Source organism: Gasterosteus aculeatus, chromosome 11, assembly GCF_964276395.1.
Source record: "Gasterosteus aculeatus chromosome 11, fGasAcu3.hap1.1, whole genome shotgun sequence".
Classification (NCBI taxonomy): domain Eukaryota; kingdom Metazoa; phylum Chordata; class Actinopteri; order Perciformes; family Gasterosteidae; genus Gasterosteus; species Gasterosteus aculeatus.
Window position 1 is genome coordinate 17925949 of NC_135699.1, and position 19979 is coordinate 17945927.

Genomic DNA, 19979 nt, shown 5'->3' on the forward strand with positions numbered 1-19979 from the left:
TTCAGACTGAAGAAGCATGTAACTATTCTCAGGAAGATAATGGAGAGAGACGGAGTGAAGGGTTCCAAGAGGCTGAGGACCAGTGATTGATTTTGGGATGAATGTGCTGCACTCCTTTTTTGTGTTACAGTTTCCTGTTTTTGTCTGCGTCACTGCTTCTTTTCTCTTTCTAATGCACAAGGTGATTTTGGGCTCTTTAAACATAAATGGTGGGAGGGACCGCCAGAAGAGAGCGGTCACTGCAGAAATAATCAAACAAAAGAGGTTAGACATTGTCTTTCTGCAGGAGACCCACAGCGACCCTCACAACGAGGTGGACTGGGGTCTGTGGTGGGGGGGGCAGTATGTCCTGTCTCATGGGACCAACCTGTCTGCAGGTGTGGCCGTCCTCTTCTCACCTGGGCTGGACGTTAGCATCCTCTCCTCTACAGAAGTGGAGGCGGGCAGGGCACTAGTGGTCAAAGCATCCATAGCTGGCATCATTTTTGTGTTCATTAACATATATGCCCCGAATCAAGGCCCTCTTAGAACAGACCTCTTCCTCAAATTAAGGGATGCCCTGCTGCACTACGACCAAGACGAGTGTATAGTGATGGGGGGAGACTGGAACTGTACTGTTAACTTTTTTTTAGACAGGACAGGGGAGGAGCCTCACCATCAGTCATCTGCCACTCTGTCCCGGGTGATTGCTGAGGCAGGTGTGGAGGATGCATGGAGGGTCAAACATCCTCGGGCGAGGCAGTACACGTGGGTGAAAATGTTGGAGGGGAACATCAGAGCAGCCAGGCTGGACAGGGTTTACGTGTCCTCCAGTTATGGTAATCGCCTATTAAACTGCCACATTCTCCCAGTGGGTTTCACAGACCATCACCTGGTCACCCTAGACTTCCATATCTCACCAACCAAAAAATCCAACTCCTACTGGCACTTTAATGTGAAGCTGTTGCAGGACAGGGACTTCTGTGAGAAATTTAAGATTTTCTGGGGGATCTGGGGGAAGAGGAAGAGCGAATTTCAGTCACTTAGTCTGTGGTGGGATGTGGGAAAGGCCCACATTCGAGTCTTTGTGCAGCAGTACACTAGCGGCTCCTCCTACAAAGTCAAGAAAGTCACTGAGTGTTTGGAGAAGGAGATCAGGGACATGGAGCACAGCTTTTCCCCCCACACTAGCACAGATGCCCACAAGCTTCAGCAGAAAAAAGACAGACTGGGGTCCTTCCTAAAGGAACAGGCTAAAGGTGCTCTAGTCAGATCAAGGTTTATAAGTGTGAGGGACATGGATGCTCCTACATCCTTTTTCTTTAACCTGGAGCGGTCTGTCTCTCGGGCCAAACAAATGGTGTGTCTCCGCCTCCCTGACGGCAAGATGACAGCTGATCCGACTGAGATGAGGCAGCACGCCGTCGCCTTCTACAGCGCCCTCTACAGGAAAGAGGCCGACCACTGCGAGAGTGCTGCAGAACTGCTTCAAGGTCTCCCACAGTTGGGCCCAGAAGACAAGGCCTTCCTAGATGCTGACATCTCCCTGGCGGAGCTGACTGTTGCGGCGGGTCAGATGGCTGCTGGTAAGGCCCCTGGACTCGACGGACTGCCTGCAGACTTTTATAAACACTTCTGGGACTGTTTGGGAGCCGACCTGTGGCAGGTGCTGCAGGAGAGCTCGCAGACGGGCCTGCTACCAACATCGTGCCGAAACGCAGTACTCTCCCTGCTACCTAAGAAGGGAGATCTGTCCTTGTTAAAGAACTGGAGACCGGTGGCGTTGTTGTGCACAGACTACAAACTTTTCTCTAAGGTGCTCGCCAACCGGCTTAAAAAATGTCTCGCCTGTATTATTCACAGAGACCAGTCCTACTGCGTGCCAGACAGATCCATAATGGACAATATATTTCTTATGAGGGACCTGTTGGACATTGGTAAACTGTGTAATGTTGATTTTGGTGTCATTGCCCTAGATCAGGAGAAGGCCTTTGACAGGGTGGACCATGATTTTCTTTTTTCCACTTTAAGAGCTTTTGGTTTTGGTGAAGGGTTTATGTCACTGTTGGGTGCGATGTACAAAAAAGCCACTTGTCTGGTGAAGGCGGGGGGCGCGCTGAGCGGTCCAGTTCAGGTCGAGAGAGGCATCAGACAGGGATGTCCCATCTCTGGGCAGCTGTACTCCATAGCCATTGAACCACTCCTCAACACTTTAAGATCCCGTCTGTCTGGAGTCGTGTTGCCTGGACTGCCTCAGCGCCCCCCCCTGATGGTGTCAGCATATGCTGATGACGTAAACGTGTTTGTGAAGGATCAGAGGGATGTCCTGCTCCTAAGCAGCTGTATTAACACTTACGAGAGGGCTTCTTCAGCCAAAGTGAACTGGGGGAAGAGTGAGGCCTTGCAGGTTGGTCAATGGGCCAATGGAGAAGCACCAAAACTACCGGGCAACCTCAGATGGGGTAGGCAGGGGTTAAAGGTTTTGGGTGTTTTTCTAGGAACTGAGGAGTTTCAGAAACAGAACTGGGAAGGGGCTTTGGACAGAGTGCGCGCTAGACTGTCGAGGTGGAGGTGGCTGCTGCCTCGGCTGTCCTACAGGGGGAGGGTCCTTGTTGTCAACAACCTGGTCGCCTCGGCCCTTTGGCACAGGCTGGCGGCTCTAACTCCACCCCGGGACCTGATTGCTGAGATCCAGAGGGCCGTTGTGGACTTCTTCTGGTCAGGCCTTCACTGGTTGAAAGCTGCTGTGCTGTATTTACCGATCCAGGAGGGGGGTCAAGGCCTGGTGGACATCGCCTCACGGGTGACAGCTTTTAGACTACTGACCGCCCAGAGACTGCTCTACAGTTCCGGCCTGCCATGGACTGATGCTGCATGTGTACTACTAAGGAGGGCTGGACGCATGGGGTATGATAAGCATCTTTTCCTGCTTGAGCCCCAGCTAGTAGATATAACTGGTCTGACAGTGTTCTACGAGTCCGTCCTCCAGGCGTGGCAGGTTCTCACTCACAAGCGGAGTGGTGAGACAACACCAGGGATGTGGCTTTTTGAGGAGCCGCTGCTTGGGGGCAAGCTCATCACATCCCAAGCCCTGACATCCGTCAGCTTAAGAACCCGACTGAGAGAGGCCGGCTGTGTGAAACTGGGTCACTTGGTGAAGATCTCCATCCCTCACCTGGCAGAGCTGACCCACATCCGTTCCAACAGGCTCCTGCTCAGGCTGGTGGAGGAGGTCTGTGCTTCCCTGCCAGAAGGTTTCAGGTCATTTGTAAAAGACCGATCACTCTCTGACCAATGGGACGGTGGGTGTGAGTACGCCTTCCCCCCCCTTGATGTCTCTGCGGCTGCAGGACAGTGGACAGCAGGTGAGGATACCCTGCTGTCCCTGAAGACACCACAACTGGGTGACTTTGAGTCTCTGGGGAGAAAGGCAGCATACCAGGTCTCCGTGAAGGTCTCAAACTTGCGCTCTCTAACGGGGGTGAAGGTGTCAAGGTGGGTCGACTTTTTTGGCAGGAAGTGCTCCCCGGGGGGCTGCTGGCGGTCTCTGTACAAGCCTCCTGTGGACAAACGGACAGGGGACCTCCAGTGGAGGGTTGTGCATGGAGCCATAGCTACCAACAAATATCTGGTACACCTGGACCCGGGAGGGGGGGACAAGTGTCCTTTCTGTCCTCTGCCAGAAACCGTCTACCACCTGTTTGCTGAGTGCTCCAGACTGAAGGGACTATTCAAACGTTTACAGGCATGGTTTCGGGGCTTAGGGGAACAATTCTCTCTACCTCTATTTATTTACGGACCAAAATATTCTGCTCGCAAGAAGAACGTTCACACTCTGCTAAACTTCCTTTCAGGAATGTCCAAACTGGCCATTTGGAAAACGAGACAGAACCGTGTGCGTGGTGGAGGGTCGGAGGACGCAAATCTGATGCTGACAGGGCTGCTGGCCGCTCGGCTCAGGGTGGAGTTTGGCTACTACAAACTGACCAACAACACCGAACTCTTTGTTACCATTTGGGGTCTGAAGAACCTCCTGTGTTCAGTCAGCGAGAACGCTCTGGTCATCCATCTGTGATTTATGTTGTTCTCTTCACATGATTTAGGCTTGTTGTAGATCCTCATTGACCGTTTATATGTAACCGTTTAATTTTAACCGAAATGATGTAATAAAAGACCCTTTGAAAATCAAATCTCTCTCTCTCTCTCTCTCCCTCTCTCCCTCTCTCTCTCTCTCTCTCTCTCCCTCTCTCCCTCTCCCTCTCTCTCTCTCTCTCTCTCTCTGTGTCAGTGTCTCCCGCCCGAGGGAACGCGTGTCTCTTTATGACGCAGCAGCAGGAGGTCTGACGTCCGTCAATGAGAAGCTGCTGAGGAGAACAAACCGACCCTCACAGAGAGAGAGAGAGTGTGTGTGTGTGTGTGTGTGTGTGTGTGTGTGTGTGTGTGTGTGTGTGTGTGCGTGTGTGAATGACGTCTTTGTAGGCGGCCTCTGGCTGTTTTAGCTGTGGTCGCTCTGCACTGAATGCAAAGGATTCTGGGAGGGGAAAGCGTTTGGATCACCTTGTTTTTACAGGGAGGCTTTTAAACTCACAGCGATCGCAGGGGAGAGAAATACACACACGCACACACACACTCGCACACACACACACACACACACACAACTCTACACTAATATTACAGATGAGATAATTAAAGGTTGTCTGAGGAGCAGGTGGTACAGCTGATATTACTGCCTTCCCACAGGCCCTCTCATGGTGTGTGTGTGTGTGTGTGTGTGTGTGTGTGTGTGTGTGTGTGTGTGTGTGTGTGTCATAAACACACTCTTCATCCCTAGAAAAGCCAGAGGGTAACATGTGGGATTAAAATACCCATTGAGGTCATGTGGATTTGCAACTGAAACACACACACACACATATATATATTTATATATATATATATGTGTGTGTGTGTGTGTGTGTGTCTGTGTACCACAAACCAACTGTGAGGCCAGCGTCCTGTGTCTGAGGGGTCAAAGGTCTCAGGAGGTGGGACGTGATGCCTTCAGAGGACGAGATGATGTCTCGCTGTCATCAGATCTTCTGCTCCGGAGGTTTGTGATGACGTCAAGAAAGACACAAACGTCTGATGAACCGCCATTTTGGAGCCTTTCGAACCACGTACTCCGTGTACTCCGTGTACTCTGTGTACTCCGTGTACATGTACGTGCTCTGGCAGTGGCTCGAGGAAAGTCTCGACGCGCCTTCTGGTCTTTGTGTTTGTGTTCTGAGTCATTTGTGCGCTTTGGTCCTCCGGCCCGTCTCTGACTGTCTCCGGCATTTGTCCGTTATCCCACCGCAGGGAGGACGTGCACGACGTACTCGTGGTTTTCTTCGTGTACTTATGGTGTATCTTCTCCTCTCAGGACGTGTACCGCTCCCACCGGCCCAAAGAGAAGCTCCGGCCCGACAGCAACAACAACGAGAACTCCGTCCCCATCGACAGCAACAGCAACCTGGCAGCTCGGCCCCAACGCCCGCGGGCGCCGCCCCCCCACGCCAAGCGCAAGCTGGACAAGGCCCAAAGCATGCTGGGAAAACCCGCCAACGAGGTCCTGAAGTTGCCCCCTTTCCAGCCGCGGGGGGCGCCCCACCTCCACAACCACACCCGCGCCCGCGTCCGCAAGCCCCACCCACAGGCGCCAACGGCCCCGGCGCCGGTCGGGGGGTCCGACCGCGAGCCGGCACACGGGTCGTCCTCGCCGCCCGGTTTGGAGCCGAGGAGGGCGCCGCCGCGCTGCGAGGTCAGCGGGAAGGAGGCCATCTCCGCCCTGTCCCGCGCCCAGAGCCGAGAGTGCCGGCAGCAGATCGTGGAGGTCTACTGCCGCCACAGAGACGGGGCGCTGATGCCCCAGAAAGTGCCGCGCTACTGTCCCATCGAAGGTGAGACCGGGGAGCACGCAGAGGACACCCGGGGGGGTCAAAGGCACACCGGGTCTGTGGAATGTCTCTCTGAGGACAGACGTCCTGAAAAGATCTCGATCAGGATCAAACGTCCCTTTGTCCTGCTGCAGATTCCTAATGGTTTATTTGGTGAAGGGGGTCAAAAAGGAGACGAAGGCTCACGTACGTTTGACGCCTCACTTGACTGATGGGACGTGTTAAAAAACTTCCAATAATTTAAGAAATACATTTCAAGTTGAAGGCCCAAAATCAGGAGATTTGTTCCTGGAAAATGTCTTTAGACGTTCCAGCAGGTTGGTTCTGTCCTTGTTCCTGCTGAATGGAACCGGTGTGGTTCTGTGGGTCTCAGCCTGTACTTACAGCGCGGCCGTGACCCAGAACACGAGCAGCAGCGCTATCGAACACGGTTGGTTTGAGGACCAATTTACCCTCCGTGTTAACGCAGCGGTAAATGAAAAAGAGGGAAACAGACGGAGAGACGAGAACCGAGACGAAGACGAGGGTTTTTCCTTCTTCCAGATTTATCCCCCGAGAAGCTTTTCTAACCCGGCACGAGCTACGGGCCCTATTTTCAGAGGCCTGAGGCCTAATTACCCCCCCGATCAAACCGGCCGTTGCCGTCTTATTTTGGAATGGATGACTACTCGTGTCGAGCCGCCGCGGTGAGGTTTCATCCATAAGATCACAGGCCGCTTTGATGACACACTAGTCATTATGTCCACCGACCGCGGGGGGAGACGATTCGCTTTCCGCCATCGACCTACGTGAGGAGGAGGACCGCTGGGCGGCGGTTTGGTGTTTCCTGCGTTGGCTTTTAAGTGCACGTCCCCCCCTCCCCCCTCTGTCCACTCACCCAAGCTGTCTGATTACAGTCATTTGTCCACTAACTCCCGATCGCAGCAGGCCGGGGAGGTCACTAATTAGGCCGCGCAGGCCTCGGCCCGCGGCGTCCGTAGCGTGAGGACGGAGCAGCTTCGGGCTGCCAGGCGGTTTGTTGATTCAAGAGGCAGATTTAGCTCAGCCGGCCACAGGCGGCGGGGTGAGGAAGAGGAACCCGAGTGGAGAGCAGGGTTGACACTAACAGCTTTGTGCCAACAAGAAACCTGCAAGTAGGACGTGTCAGGCAGCGGAAAATGAAAGTTTCATTAAACCACAAGTCAGAATATAAAGAAAAGAGAGAAGTTAAGAATGATTCATTGAGTAAATGAAACATCTAGATCCTGTTGAACGCTGACGTCCTTGTCCTCTGCTTCCAGGGAAGGCGAATGTCAACGTGCAGTGGGACGAGGACCCCCCGGACGCCGCCCGCCTCCCCCCGGCCCGGATCGCCTTCGTCCTGGTGGTCCACGGCCGAGGCTCGCGCCAGTTCCAGCGCCTCTTCAAAGCCATCTACCACACCTCGCACTACTACTACATCCACGTGGACCTGGTGAGACGGCCCCCAGTAGACAAATCTAATGTTTTCAGGCTCGGTGTCAGAAAGACCAAAGCCGGCACCAGCAGAACTTATCGGCACGGTAAGAATCTGACACAACAGAAGTCTGGCAAACTAAAACCAGAAAGACACCAAAACAGGCTGAAGGAATCCCAGGAAGGTTCAGGTGCTCACACACAGAATGAGTGAAGGGAGCAGGAAGTGAAGACAGGAAACCAGAATAAAAGCAGCGTGTTTCATTCAGTGCATCAACCTTCCTCCACCCTTCCTCCACCCTTCCTCAGAGGTCCAACTACCTCTACAGAGAGGTCCTCTCTCTGGCCGGCCGCTACCCCAACGTCCGGGTGACCCCCTGGAGGATGTCCACCATCTGGGGCGGGGCCAGCCTGCTCACCATGTACCTACGCAGCATGGAGGACCTTCTCCAGATGTCCGACTGGTCCTGGGACTTCTTCATCAACCTCAGCGCTGCAGACTACCCCATCAGGTGAGGCGCTGATCATTGACCACGTGGCCAATAGACCCGAGTGCAGCGACTAGATGGATCGCCGTCTGCGGGGTGGAAGAGGAACCTTCCACTGTGATCGGGGGGGAGAAGAAGAACGTGAAGCTCTGCAGGGGAGGGTCAGTTTAGACGCTAGTGAGGATCAAACATGGCCGCCGCTCTGAACGGCCTTCTCTGTTGATTTGAATGTGAATGTCCATTCTGCTCCGGTTCCATTTCTATGGACACACACACACACACACACACACACACACACACACACTAATCCATTCTCTGTCCTCTCATCAAAGCAGCTGTTTTATTGCCCTTACGGCTAAAATCCATTTCACATGCAGCAGTAGCACAATGCCATCAATAGCTATGACATCATCGAGGCACATGGGGTCAATGGAAGTGTGTGTGTGTGTGTGTGTGTGTGTGTGTGTGTGTGTGTGTGTGTGTGCTCTCTGTTTCCCGGTCACACAAACTAATACTAATTATAATTCGGGGAAATAAGATGAAAATCAGCTGTTTGTCTGTTGCTGAATAAAAAGCCCCGGCGACACTGAGATGGACGATGGTTTAAAAGAAAGAAGAAGTGTGTTTGATGAGAAACGTCGGGACGTTACACAAGAGGAGCTTTCTGCTCGAATGGACAGTTTGGCAGTGATGGAATTTAAATAAGTACTTTTACTTCACTTCTGTACTTTCGTGTTCCACTTTAAACTTTTACTGAGTTTCACTCCACAAAATAGAAACTAAAGATGTTATTTGTTAGATGTTATTTCTACAGAGAAAAACTGCCGCATAAACATTGGTGGAGAATAAACCGGAGCATTTTATATATATATATATATATATATATATATATATATATATATATATATGTATATATATATATATACAGTGTTCAATGTGTGATGATTGACAGCTGCTGTCTCCCCTCAGGACCAATGAACAGCTGGTGTCTTTCCTCTCAAAGTACCGCAACAGGAACTTCATCAAATCCCACGGCAGAGACAACGCACGGTGAGAGAGAGTACACAGTACACAGTACACAGTACACACAGTACACAGTACACACAGTACACAGTACACACAGTACACAGTACACACAGTACACAGTACACACAGTACACAGTACACAGTACACAGTAAGTCAGATGGAAGTATTCATGCGGCGTCTCCTCTCAGCTTCATCCGTAAACAGGGTCTGGACCGCCTCTTCTACGAGTGCGACACCCACATGTGGCGCCTCGGGGACCGAAAGATCCCAGAAGGCATTGCGGTGGACGGAGGCTCTGATTGGTTCCTGCTCAACCGGGCCTTCGTGGACTACGTGGTCAACTCCCGGGACGAGCTGGTGGGCAGCATGAAGCGCTTCTACGCCTACACGCTGCTGCCCGCCGAGGTAACACGCGCTCACGCACCGCATCAATAACCACAATACAACCTGTACTCTCACTTTACGAGTCACAAAACAAACACAAAATGTTACCGTTGAGCTTCAGACACAAACGTGATGATAAAACGCCATAAAGGTCGGTGAGCGGCCACGTGACGCCATGTTGTCTCCGCGCAGTCCTTCTTCCACACGGTGCTGGAGAACAGCGGCCACTGCCAGACCATGGTGGACAACAACCTGCGGCTCACCAACTGGAACCGCAAGCTGGGCTGCAAGTGCCAGTACAAGCACATCGTGGACTGGTGCGGCTGCTCGCCCAACGACTTCAAGCCCGCCGACCTGCCGCGCTTCCAGGTGACCTTTACCCCCCCAGAGGGGGACGACGGACTGAGACACTCAGATTTACTAATACTCTTCTCATATGGTTTTAGACAATTTGATCCCACAAACAGTCTGGTATTAATATTATAATTAATATTATTAATAGCTTGAGCGATCGGCGTAAATAAAAATAACCAAACAGCTTGTTGTTGTCATTGGGTTTGATGAGGTCACTTCCTCCTTGAAGTTGGTGTGTACCATCGTCAGAAAAAGGCCGTATTCAATAATAACTATTCTAGCGGAGATGATGATGAATTCCTCATTGAAACGAGGGCGTCGGTGGCGTGTGGAGTAGAGAGGTCTGCGGTTTGAACCCCAGCTGCTCCATTTCCAAGTGTCCCTGAGCAAGACGCCTGACCCCCCCCCCACCTGCTCCCGAGCGCAAAAACAAGTCTCTTTGGATAAAAGTGACTCAATGACAATGTAAAACCCCGAGCATCGGCAGCTAGCTTAGCGTATGCTACGCTAGCTAGCTTAGCGTATGCTACGCTAGCTGCTGAACGCTCTCCCGCTGTGCGCTTACGTTAATAATCGACTGTGCGTGTTTACCACAGAACAGTTGAGTTGAGCACAGATGAAGTGTTTCTCCCTCGTGGCGTCTTTTGTTCACGCCGTCTTTCGTCTGCTGGTTTCGCGCATTGACTCCCGCCGGACGTCCTCCCGTTTCCCCCCCCCCCCCCCCCCCCTCTGACAGCAAGCCTCCAGACCCACCTTCTTCGCCCGGAAGTTCGAGGCCAGCGTGAGCCAGGAGGTGGTCAACCAGCTGGACGCCTTCCTGTTCGGGGCCCCCGCCCCGGGCACGCCGGGCCTCCACGCCTACTGGGAGAACGTGTACGAGCAGGAGACGGACGGCCCGGCCGGCCTGGCGGACGCCGTGCTAAGCCACTACCACGCCTTCGCCCGGATGGGACTGTCCCGCGCCGCCGGCTCGCTGCAGGGACACCCCGACGACAACAGCTGCAGGTAGACGCTCGCAGGCCTCCGAGGGTCCTCGTGACTTCGGGGGCCTTTCTGGGGTGTGAAGGGTGCACGTGTGTACTAAGTTTAAATAAGAGCACGAGATCTTTGGTTTGTATCTCATCGCTTTTGTGGAATAAGTAGACTTGATTTGTGAGGATTTTAATGAAGAAAGGGAGTGAGAGGAAGTCTGCTAGAATTGATTGAGTTAAAAGTCCGTTAGGAACCTACAGCCCCCCCACTGTGAGCGCGTCGGATCCGGAGGACGGCGTCTCCGCTGCTGCTCGTGTGTTTCTATGAAGTTATGAAGGAAATATGCAGATAGCTGCAGCTTGTCCCGGCGCACAATCGGCTACAGAGTCGCTCAGACGGGATCTTTCCAGCATGTAGGAGGGTGTGTGCGTCTGGGGGGGGGTTAGACCACAGAAGGTACAAGGAGGTACTTGTGCGTGGAGTGAGGGTGGAGATCGGGGGTGGAGGCTCCATCACGGTCAAACAGGACTCGTCTGTTCGACCTGTGATTTAAGTTGAGCAACTTCTCAGAGCAGCGACGCACAACTCGCGCGTACACACACGTTATTCCCACACAAACAGTTCTATTGTGTTAGTGATGATTTACAGGAGGGAAGAAATAATCATTCATGACTCTTTAAAGTTCTTTGGACTTTTTTCCTTCCACAAAGACTTTTATTCATGAGGCTCTTTTGACGAACTTGACTCAGCCTACGGGCGTCTGAAGGCTCCTGTGGGGGACAACGTGGCCACAGACAAACCGGTCGGTGGGGGTTCGGCCCCCTGGACCCCCCCCCTCCGGTCTGACAACGTCTCCCCTGCAGGTTCGAGGCGCTGAACCACCCGCTGTCCGTCCACCTCTACTTCCTGTCGGACACGTTCCAGGGCTACCTGGTGCGTCACCTGGCCACCAACCAGGCCTCCAGCCAGCCGGAGAGCCTGGAGACCTGGGTGACCGCCAAAGACCACTTCACCCCGGCCAGCCCCCCCCACCCCAGCAACCGGCTGCAGCACGCGCAGGTCAGACACGCGCTCAGTGTGGGGAACACAAAGCGGCACGTAACGGTAAATGTGTGTGAAACAAGCCCGCGGCGACCTTGAGCTCTGCTCCTCAGGTGGGGGCGGACTGGGATCCCAAGGAGCGCCTCTTCAGGAACTGGGGGGGTCTGTTGGGGCCCGCGGACGAGCCGGTGGCCGTGCAGCGCTGGAGCCGCAGCCAGAGCAACCTGACGGCCACGGTGGTGTGGATCGACCCCACCAACGTCATCGCCGCCACCTACGACATCCTGGTGGACGCCTCGGCGGAGGTCACCCACTACCGGCCCCCGCTCAGCCCCCCGCTGAGGCCCGGGCTGTGGACGCTGAGGCTGCTGCACCACTGGAACCTGCTGGGTCAGACCACCTTCGTGGTGGCGCCGCTGGAGTTCCACCGACAGCAGCCGGTAGCGCGAGGTGAGCCCGACCTCACGGCACCGGGGGGGGGGGGGGCCTCTCACGAGAGCTCGGCAAGATCTACTGTCATAATACGACTATCACCCCCCCAGAGGCCCCCGAGTCACAGCTGTCATCACCGTGCATTCATAGTGTCACCACACACACACACACACACACTCACTCACACACACACTCACACACACACACACACACACACACACACACACAGGTCACCTCTATCATTATTAGCTTCACTGTTTGGTTTGTTTGGCCTTTGAGTAAAGTAAAGCTGCTTCATGATAGACGTGAATAGAATGACATCGTGAAGATGATGCACACGTGTGTGTGTGTATTTTCATGTACCAGTATCTGTGTGTGTAACAGGAACCTAGAAGTTCACCTGCAGCAGTTTGCTAGATATGCTAAATATTTGCTAAATATTCCTCAGAAGAGTTTTTAACCCTCAGCAAGTTACACAGAAATGAATTAAGACGCAGGCAGAGTATCAAATACTATATATGTTCATGTAGGGAGGGGTAATATACTAAATAACACCTGAGGCTAATGGTGCTAATGGTGCCAATGAGGCTAATGTTGCTAATAGTGCCAATGAGGCTAATATTGCTAATGGTGCCAATGAGGCTAATGTTGCTAATGGTGCCAATGAGGCTAATATTGCTAATGGTGCCAATGAGGCTAATATTGCTAATGGTGCCAATGAGGCTAATGTTGCTAAGGAGGCTAATATTGCTAATGGTGCCAATGAGGCTAATATTGCTAATGGTGCCAATGAGGCTAATGGTGCTAATGGTGCCAATGAGGCTAATGGTGCTAATGGTGCCAATGAGGCTAATATTGCTAATGGTGCCAATGAGGCTAATGTTGCTAATGGTGCCAATGAGGCTAATATTGCTAATGGTGCCAATGATGCTAATGTTGCTAATGGTGCCAATGAGGCTAATGTTGCTAATGGTGCCAATGAGGCTAATATTGCTAATGGTGCCAATGAGGCTAATATTGCTAATGGTGCCAATGAGGCTAATGGTGCTAATGGTGCCAATGAGGCTAATGTTGCTAATGGTGCCAATGAGGCTAATGTTGCTAATGGTGCCATTAGCACTTGTTGTCCTGATGCTTAACATGAAGCAGGGTTGGAAGCCTATGCAAAGGCATTTGGTTCTATTTGGTTAATGAGCTAAAAGGTGGTGGAAGCTTTTCCAGATCCTCGTTCCTCACCCCCCCTCCCTCTCTCTCTCTCTCTCTCTCCCCCCCAGAGGAGGCTCTGCGGCTGCACGGCGGCCCGGCCAGGAACTCCTACATGGAGCAGAGCTTCCACGGCCTGAACCCGGTGCTCCGGCTGCCGGTGAGCTTGGGCGCCGTGGAGGAGGCCGAGGCCAACGCCGGCCTGACGGGGGCTCCGCTGCGCCGCTGGCTGGACGGGCTGCTGGGGGGCCACTGGTCCGCCGCCGACGTCTGCTCCATGGGACCCAGCGCCTGCCCCGTCATGCAGCGCTGCCCCCACACCGCCTGGAGCTCGGCCAGCCCCGACCCCAAGTCGGACCTGCCCCCCCCCGGAGAGGACGGGCGGATCAGGTAGCAGGCGGACGGACCCGGAGGGGCAAGAGAAACAAATGAAGGAAGGAACGGGGCCGACGTCCTGCTTTTGTCTCATATTTATTTATTTAAAGTTTGAGGTGAAACAAAGTGAACGAATCAAAGGGACAAGACGTGTGTGTGTGTGTGTGTGTGAGAGTGAGAGTGCGTGCGTGTGTGTGTGTGTGAGAGTGAGAGTGTGCGCGTGTGTGTGTGTGTGAGAGTGAGAGTGTGCGCGTGTGTGTGTGCCTGTGTGTGTGTGTGTGTGTGAGAGTGAGTGCGTGCGTGTGTGTGTGTGTGTGCGTGTGAGTGTGCGCGTGTGTGTGTGCCTGTGTGTGTGTGTGTCGTGCTCGTGAAGGAAGGACGTGGCCGCTCATTTTTAGGCCCAAGGCTTTTTTTTTTAACAGATTATCAGATTTATTTGATCTTATTCAGTTTACAGTTTTATTAAAATGGTTGAAATCATTAAAAGCACTTTAACAACAAACACTGAAAAATATTAAAATGTTTAGTAGTGTTTTAGTTTTTTTTCATTTGAATATTTCGGCATGCAGTGAAATGCAGTAACACAACGTGAGAATAATATTAACAAGTTCTGCATTCAGAAAATAAAGGAAAGAACTTGTTTTGTATAATTTATACTTTTCAGAGGTTTATATAAAACCATTTGAAAGGCTGCGATTAGTTTTTAGTTTGTTTGTAAAGGCTTTATTTGAGTTACGTGATGATGCTTTTAACCATAAAGTCAAAGATGAAAGTAAAACGTCCGTCAGCATTCAGCAAGTACAAGTTTTTCAAACCCACGTTGTAAAGTTCATGTCTGACAGCGACCAAAGCTTTTAGTTGACGTGATAATTATGTAAATTTACACGTCCTCCACGTCCAGCAGCTCTTATTTCATCCATAGAGGGGTTTTGTGAATGTTCATTTTACTGTTTAAGAACATTAGTTGACAGTTGAGTGAGATTTGTAATTGTGAGTCTTTGTTGAATCCGTGTGTGTTTGTCACAGATTGTAAACACAACATGTATTATTTTTGTAAGAGTTCACACGTTGTTTCCCTTTTTATAAAGAACTTGTTTTGTCTTTGACAAGGCGAATAGAGGACAGCTCTCTGGACGCAGAGACACGAGGACTTGTCTTTGAGACATTTTGATGACGGTGATGTCGATAAAAGCTTCAGACTGGAGATTTGATTTTATTCATCGTTCTCTCTGCGTGGGAGTCGTGTTGTGCCTTAGATGTTCTTGTTTTAGGAAGTCCTCTCTGAAACCATCTCAAATGTACACAAATACAAAAGAATTGTGGTGAATGCCTTATGAAAGACCGCAGCGGTTTCAAGTAGTTTTTGAAAATAAAACAATCTCCCTTTAAATTGTGTCCAACGTATTTTACCCACATCGATGGTTATGTGAGGCGTTCAAGGACCCCCGGTAAAATCAGGTGAAAGTGCATCAGCGCACACACACACACACACACTTCATCGATAAGGCTCCTTAATAAAATCAATGCTAGCTCACTATCCGACGTATCAGTGTTTATATAAATAATATAATATATAATAATATATATATATAATATATGCACTTATTGTACGTCGCTTTGGATTAAAGCGTCAGCTAAATGACATGTAATGTAATGTAATGTAATATATAAAAGATCAATGAATTTAGGATCCTAAACTCAGGAAGGAATATTTGAGAGCCAATGGAGGCTCAGTATCCTCGTCACATGACTCCTCCCACCCAACAGCTGGACCGTTATCATCCTTCATGTTTCAAAATATCAGACTTCCAACTCTTGTTGTTGTAGTAAATATTATTAATATTCATGCAACTATGACGGCAAGATATTTATTTCCTAATTATCAAGACTTAAGACTCAAGATTATTTCGCTGCCTGGAACACGTTAGAAGAAGATTTCAGACCATTTGAGGCAGAAAGAAGAAATCAGGACACCAGTCAGTTTTCTTTGTTGACATATTTTAAGAAAATACTGCGAGATGCTACTGATGACGGATGAATATGTACATTGAGTTTTCACAACAGCAGGAAACGGGGAACAGACGATACAAAAACCGGAGACGTGACGAACAGACGTGGCTCCGCCTCTCACTTCTTCGACAACTTGACTTGTTTGTTTTTGGGCGGCGCCCACTTCAGACATATGGTGTCCACTGTGGGGGGGAGATTAAGACAAAGTATTAAGACTCATCAAAGGAGCTCAGCTCATCTAAAGTCCTCGGCCTCCTTCTGTCTGCTTTCACTTGTAAACGAACCGCAGGTAAAAACATCTAAAGCAAATTATGTAGAGAGTTTAGACCTGGGCCCTGTTCCTCTACACGCTCTCTCACACTGTCCTGTCTGTGCGGTGCTGCGATGCAGAGAACATCTGGAAAGCCGCTGCACGTCGTGCTCTTTGTAAAGTTTTGTTGGTTTATGTCACTTAATAAACTTCTGGATGTTCCACATCATCATCACGCAGTGAAGAGCAGTAATTCACCCTCAGGGTTGTGATGATGACATCCAGCTTACAGCCGTCAGAGGAGAAACCACGGGAATGTAAACTGACCACGAGGAACTCGCCTGTGATTGGTGGCTTCTTGTACTGGGCGCTCTTCAGGTGCTCCTCCACCAGTTTGGGCGTCACACAGATGACGTGCTGACCCTTCCAGTACTTCACCATGTTGAGCGACTGCAGCGTGCTGATGATGTCACTCTGCGTGATGCTGGTCATCTGGCTGGGGAGGGAGGGCCGGTGTGAGCGTCTCAAGTCAGAGCCGGAGGGACGAGGACGTTGCCGTGTGAGTCTCTACCTGAGGTCCTTGATGGACAGCGTTCCTCTGAAGTCCCTCAGGATCTCCAGCAGCACCCACGACCAGTAGCTTCTGTAGCTCAGCTTCCCCAGATCGGACAGAGGCTTCTCTGGAGAGCCGACCGCACTCTCCAGCTTGGACAGCTCGTAACCTGCACACACACAGGTTATAGGGGAAAGAAGTGGATTCATGGAGAAACACACACACACACACACAGTGTCACTTACTGAAGGCGATGAGGAACTTGCCGTAGCCTCTGCGCTGGTAGGGAGGCAGCGTGAGGATACACGCCACGTTGTTCCCATCCGGAGACTCTTTCTCCTGAAAGAACAAAAGGAAAATATTTATTTTATTAATTTTATATATTAAAAGCAGAAACAACAATTAGTTTGAAGCTGAATATTTTTTTTGTTAGATAAAAACATGTTGGGATTTTTAAAAATGACGACATTGATCTTTTTCCACTAAATCGCCTGGATCTGATTCTACAAATAAAATATTAATATTATTAGTAGCCTTCAAACGCAATAAATAAACTGTCTTAAAGTTAATTTACAAGTGAACTCAGCTAAACCAAAGCAGGTTTAAATGACCCCAATCTTTAGAACAAGGTTACAGTGCACTTATTATTTTTTATTTATTCAGGATACATTTCTTCACATTCCGATTCTAATGTCTAACTATTCTGACAAATAAAACGTCCTTTGAAAGAGCGTACTTTTATTACTGATATTCTATTATCATTATGTGGCATAAAATGGTCTGAAAATTGCAATATTGTCGTTTATTGCAAATAATGTTGGTGCAATAACCGCGCGACACAACGTCTGACGTGGCGGCGGCCCGGGCTGTGGACCAACGTACCTTGGAGAAGTAGCCCACGATGTGCGCGCCCTGCTTGTTGACCTCGGTCAGGATGTAGAAGATGAACGGCTCCACGTCAAAGTACAGCGTCTTGTGGTCCAGGAACAGTTTTGCTAGAAGACAAAGATTTTGACAGTAGATCTGCAAACAGAGACGACAACGAATCACCACACTGCCTTCAGTCAGGAGGGAGTCACACGTGAGCGGGAGGAGGAACCCTCCCTCGGAGCAGGTGAGCTCACCTTGTGGTCCCGCCCGTCCACCTCGAACACAGAGATGTTGCTTCTCCTGTAGATCTCTTTGCCTGGAGGCTGTTTCCACTGACAGTGGGACTGAGGACCAAAGGTCAAAGGGTCAAACCCTCTTCGTTCAAGCTTTTATTGCAATATACAGTATTGTCTTTCACAACAGACAACAACAGTAAATTCTGATGCAAACTACTTGAACCCTGGGACTTTAAGAGAAAGCGCCACAGCTCGGTATTAAGATGATGGACTTGGTGAGAACTGCTGCACTGACCAGGTGATGTCTGAACGTCTTCTCGTACTTCATGTACTTCAAGCAGTACTCGCAGATCCACAGCTTGGGCTGCTTGCCGTAGTCCTCCGGGAACGGAGAGAAGTACCACGCGTCGATCTCAAAGTTCCCGATCTGGATCTTGTCTACGTATTTGACTTTGGTGATCTGAGGAAGACGTTTAAGGGTTAAATACCAAAAGAACCTTTAGTCTTTATACACGCTAATGTTTCATGTCTTTATATACGCTAATGTTTATACACGCTAATGTTTCATGTCTTTACATACGCTAATGTTTCATGTCTTTATACACGCTAATGTTTCATGTCTTTATACACGCTAATGTTTCATGTCTTTACGAGTGTGTTTTTCCACCTTACCGCCTCGTGCTCCTTCTCCAGTGCCGCCGTAGTCGGATCCATTTCCGCATACGTCTGCAAAGAGAAACGTCGTATATATAAAAAGCATTAAGCGCACGGGGGGGGGGGGGTGTCATTAAACAACAACGCCTCTGACCTTCTGCACGTGGTTGATCTCATCGTGCTTCCGCTTCTGGTTGCGAGTGATCTTCCTCTCGGGTTGCTCGCCCAAATCCCCGATGCTGCCGATCTCCGTGCTCTTCCTCACCGCGTCCTTCACCGTCTTGGTGAGCGCCAGGCGGGCCTTGCCCACCCACTCATCTAGGCGCCTGTTGACTGTGAAAAGGTGGAAGAGCGAAGAAGAGCAAGAGGATCACGCTAATGTTGATGCCGTGGGGGAGGGAGTGGGCCGAGCAGCGGCTGGGGTGACTTGATGGTGTAAAGGTTCATACTCACATCCCACATAGTGGACGTAGAACTCCTCTCTTCCCTCCTGCTCATTCAATCGCGACTGAATGACCTCCGCTGTATCTACAGAGAGAGAGGACGTCCATCAGTGTCTCAGGTAGCTTCATGTTGTCTGGAACGAATGCCTCACCAAACTCCATTGAGATTTATACGATTTAAATACTTATTTCATTATGAGCAAACATACTTATCGTTAATTGGATTAATTAAAAAGGGAACTTGATTTGTGTTGATCATTCATTCCGTTCGGCGCTGTCATAATGCTCCAAAAATATTATTCCAGTGAAATATCAACTTTTGGAGCATTTGCGGTTTGTTTATCATCGTATTTTCCGCTCCAACTGAGACTTTGTAAAATCTAAAATCCTTAAATTACGTCTTACTGCCACGTTTCGCACACAACTAAAGGATTTTACTCTGAATCCTCGGTGAGTTCGGTGGGACTTCTTCAACAGAGGTCGCGGTGGAAGCGGCCGAGCCGAAGCATCACTCACGCCATGTCTTGTCGGCTCGTTGACATAAATACGTCTCTCCGATTTCCACCGACACCTCCTGCTCCCGGCCGCCGCAGTACCCCCCGCCTCCGTTCGGGCGGTGCTGACTACTCGAGCACCCGGCTTCTCTCATACGACCGAGGGCCTCCACCTCGTCCTCCTCCCCGCCGCTGCCGTTGGAGGAGCCCGCCGCCGGGATACTGCTGTCCAGGTCGCCCCGCTCGCTCTCCATGTGGCTGGAGTCCATGTCCACGTCCATCGTGGACTCGGAGTCTTTGCCGTTGTTGTAGCTTTTGTGAAACGCGCTCCCGCCAGTCATAACCTCGGTCCCCCTGAAAACAACAACACGCCGCGGAGGAGCTGCGCAGACTGCTCGGAGGGGCTGGTCTTCAGTGCGGGGAAAAAATCAAAGATGGCGCCCTTCTTCCTCCCAGGATGCACCTGCTTCAGCGTTCAATGACTACATGTCCCATGAGCCTCAGTGTCACATCGTTTAAAGACATTTTTTATCTAATAGGAATTATAATTATAGGGTTTATAGTGGCTCTCTTCTGGGCCCCATTACTACTCATCCAGTGGAGGAAGAAATAAGCTGTTATATGACAACCTGCAATAAGTTTGCAATAACTTTAGCAAAAGTATTGCGGAAAGTACTATTGTTCTTCTTGCTTACTTAAATCATGCTCTAGAAGTAGCGTGTGTGTGTGTATATTATATATATATATATATATAATAATATACTTAAATCATGCTCTAGAAGTAGCGTGTGTGTGTGTGTTTATATATATTATATAATATATATATATAATATATATTATATATATATATATATAATATATATATATA

At 50.3% G+C, this 19979-nt stretch overlaps 2 protein-coding genes across 2 annotated transcripts in view; one reads left to right on the plus strand and one right to left on the minus strand.

Moving 5' to 3' along the window:
• The window catches only part of LOC120827685 (xylosyltransferase 1), a 24276-nt gene extending 9285 nt beyond the window's left edge, over positions 1 to 14991 (plus strand). The window contains exons 2-11 of the mRNA XM_040190764.2: positions 5378 to 5894; positions 7172 to 7344; positions 7635 to 7837; positions 8783 to 8863; positions 9029 to 9245; positions 9417 to 9593; positions 10315 to 10583; positions 11414 to 11609; positions 11705 to 12041; positions 13298 to 14991. Of these exons, the coding sequence (XP_040046698.2) occupies positions 5378 to 5894; positions 7172 to 7344; positions 7635 to 7837; positions 8783 to 8863; positions 9029 to 9245; positions 9417 to 9593; positions 10315 to 10583; positions 11414 to 11609; positions 11705 to 12041; positions 13298 to 13620 (2493 nt within the window). The 3' untranslated portion in view covers positions 13621 to 14991. The remainder of the gene's footprint in view (positions 1 to 5377; positions 5895 to 7171; positions 7345 to 7634; positions 7838 to 8782; positions 8864 to 9028; positions 9246 to 9416; positions 9594 to 10314; positions 10584 to 11413; positions 11610 to 11704; positions 12042 to 13297) is intronic.
• Positions 14992 to 15582: 591 nt separating this feature from the next.
• kat8 (K(lysine) acetyltransferase 8) lies at positions 15583 to 19608 on the minus strand. The gene is made up of 11 exons (XM_040190766.2): positions 19134 to 19608; positions 18628 to 18702; positions 18329 to 18507; positions 18193 to 18246; positions 17816 to 17980; positions 17539 to 17628; positions 17297 to 17437; positions 16660 to 16753; positions 16433 to 16583; positions 16203 to 16357; positions 15583 to 15793 (listed from the first exon to the last, which is right to left on the minus strand). Exons 1-11 carry the CDS (start codon positions 19450 to 19452, stop codon positions 15729 to 15731), a joined length of 1488 nt encoding a protein of 495 aa, XP_040046700.1. The 5' UTR covers positions 19453 to 19608; the 3' UTR covers positions 15583 to 15728.
• Between the last annotated feature and the right edge of the window lie 371 nt (positions 19609 to 19979).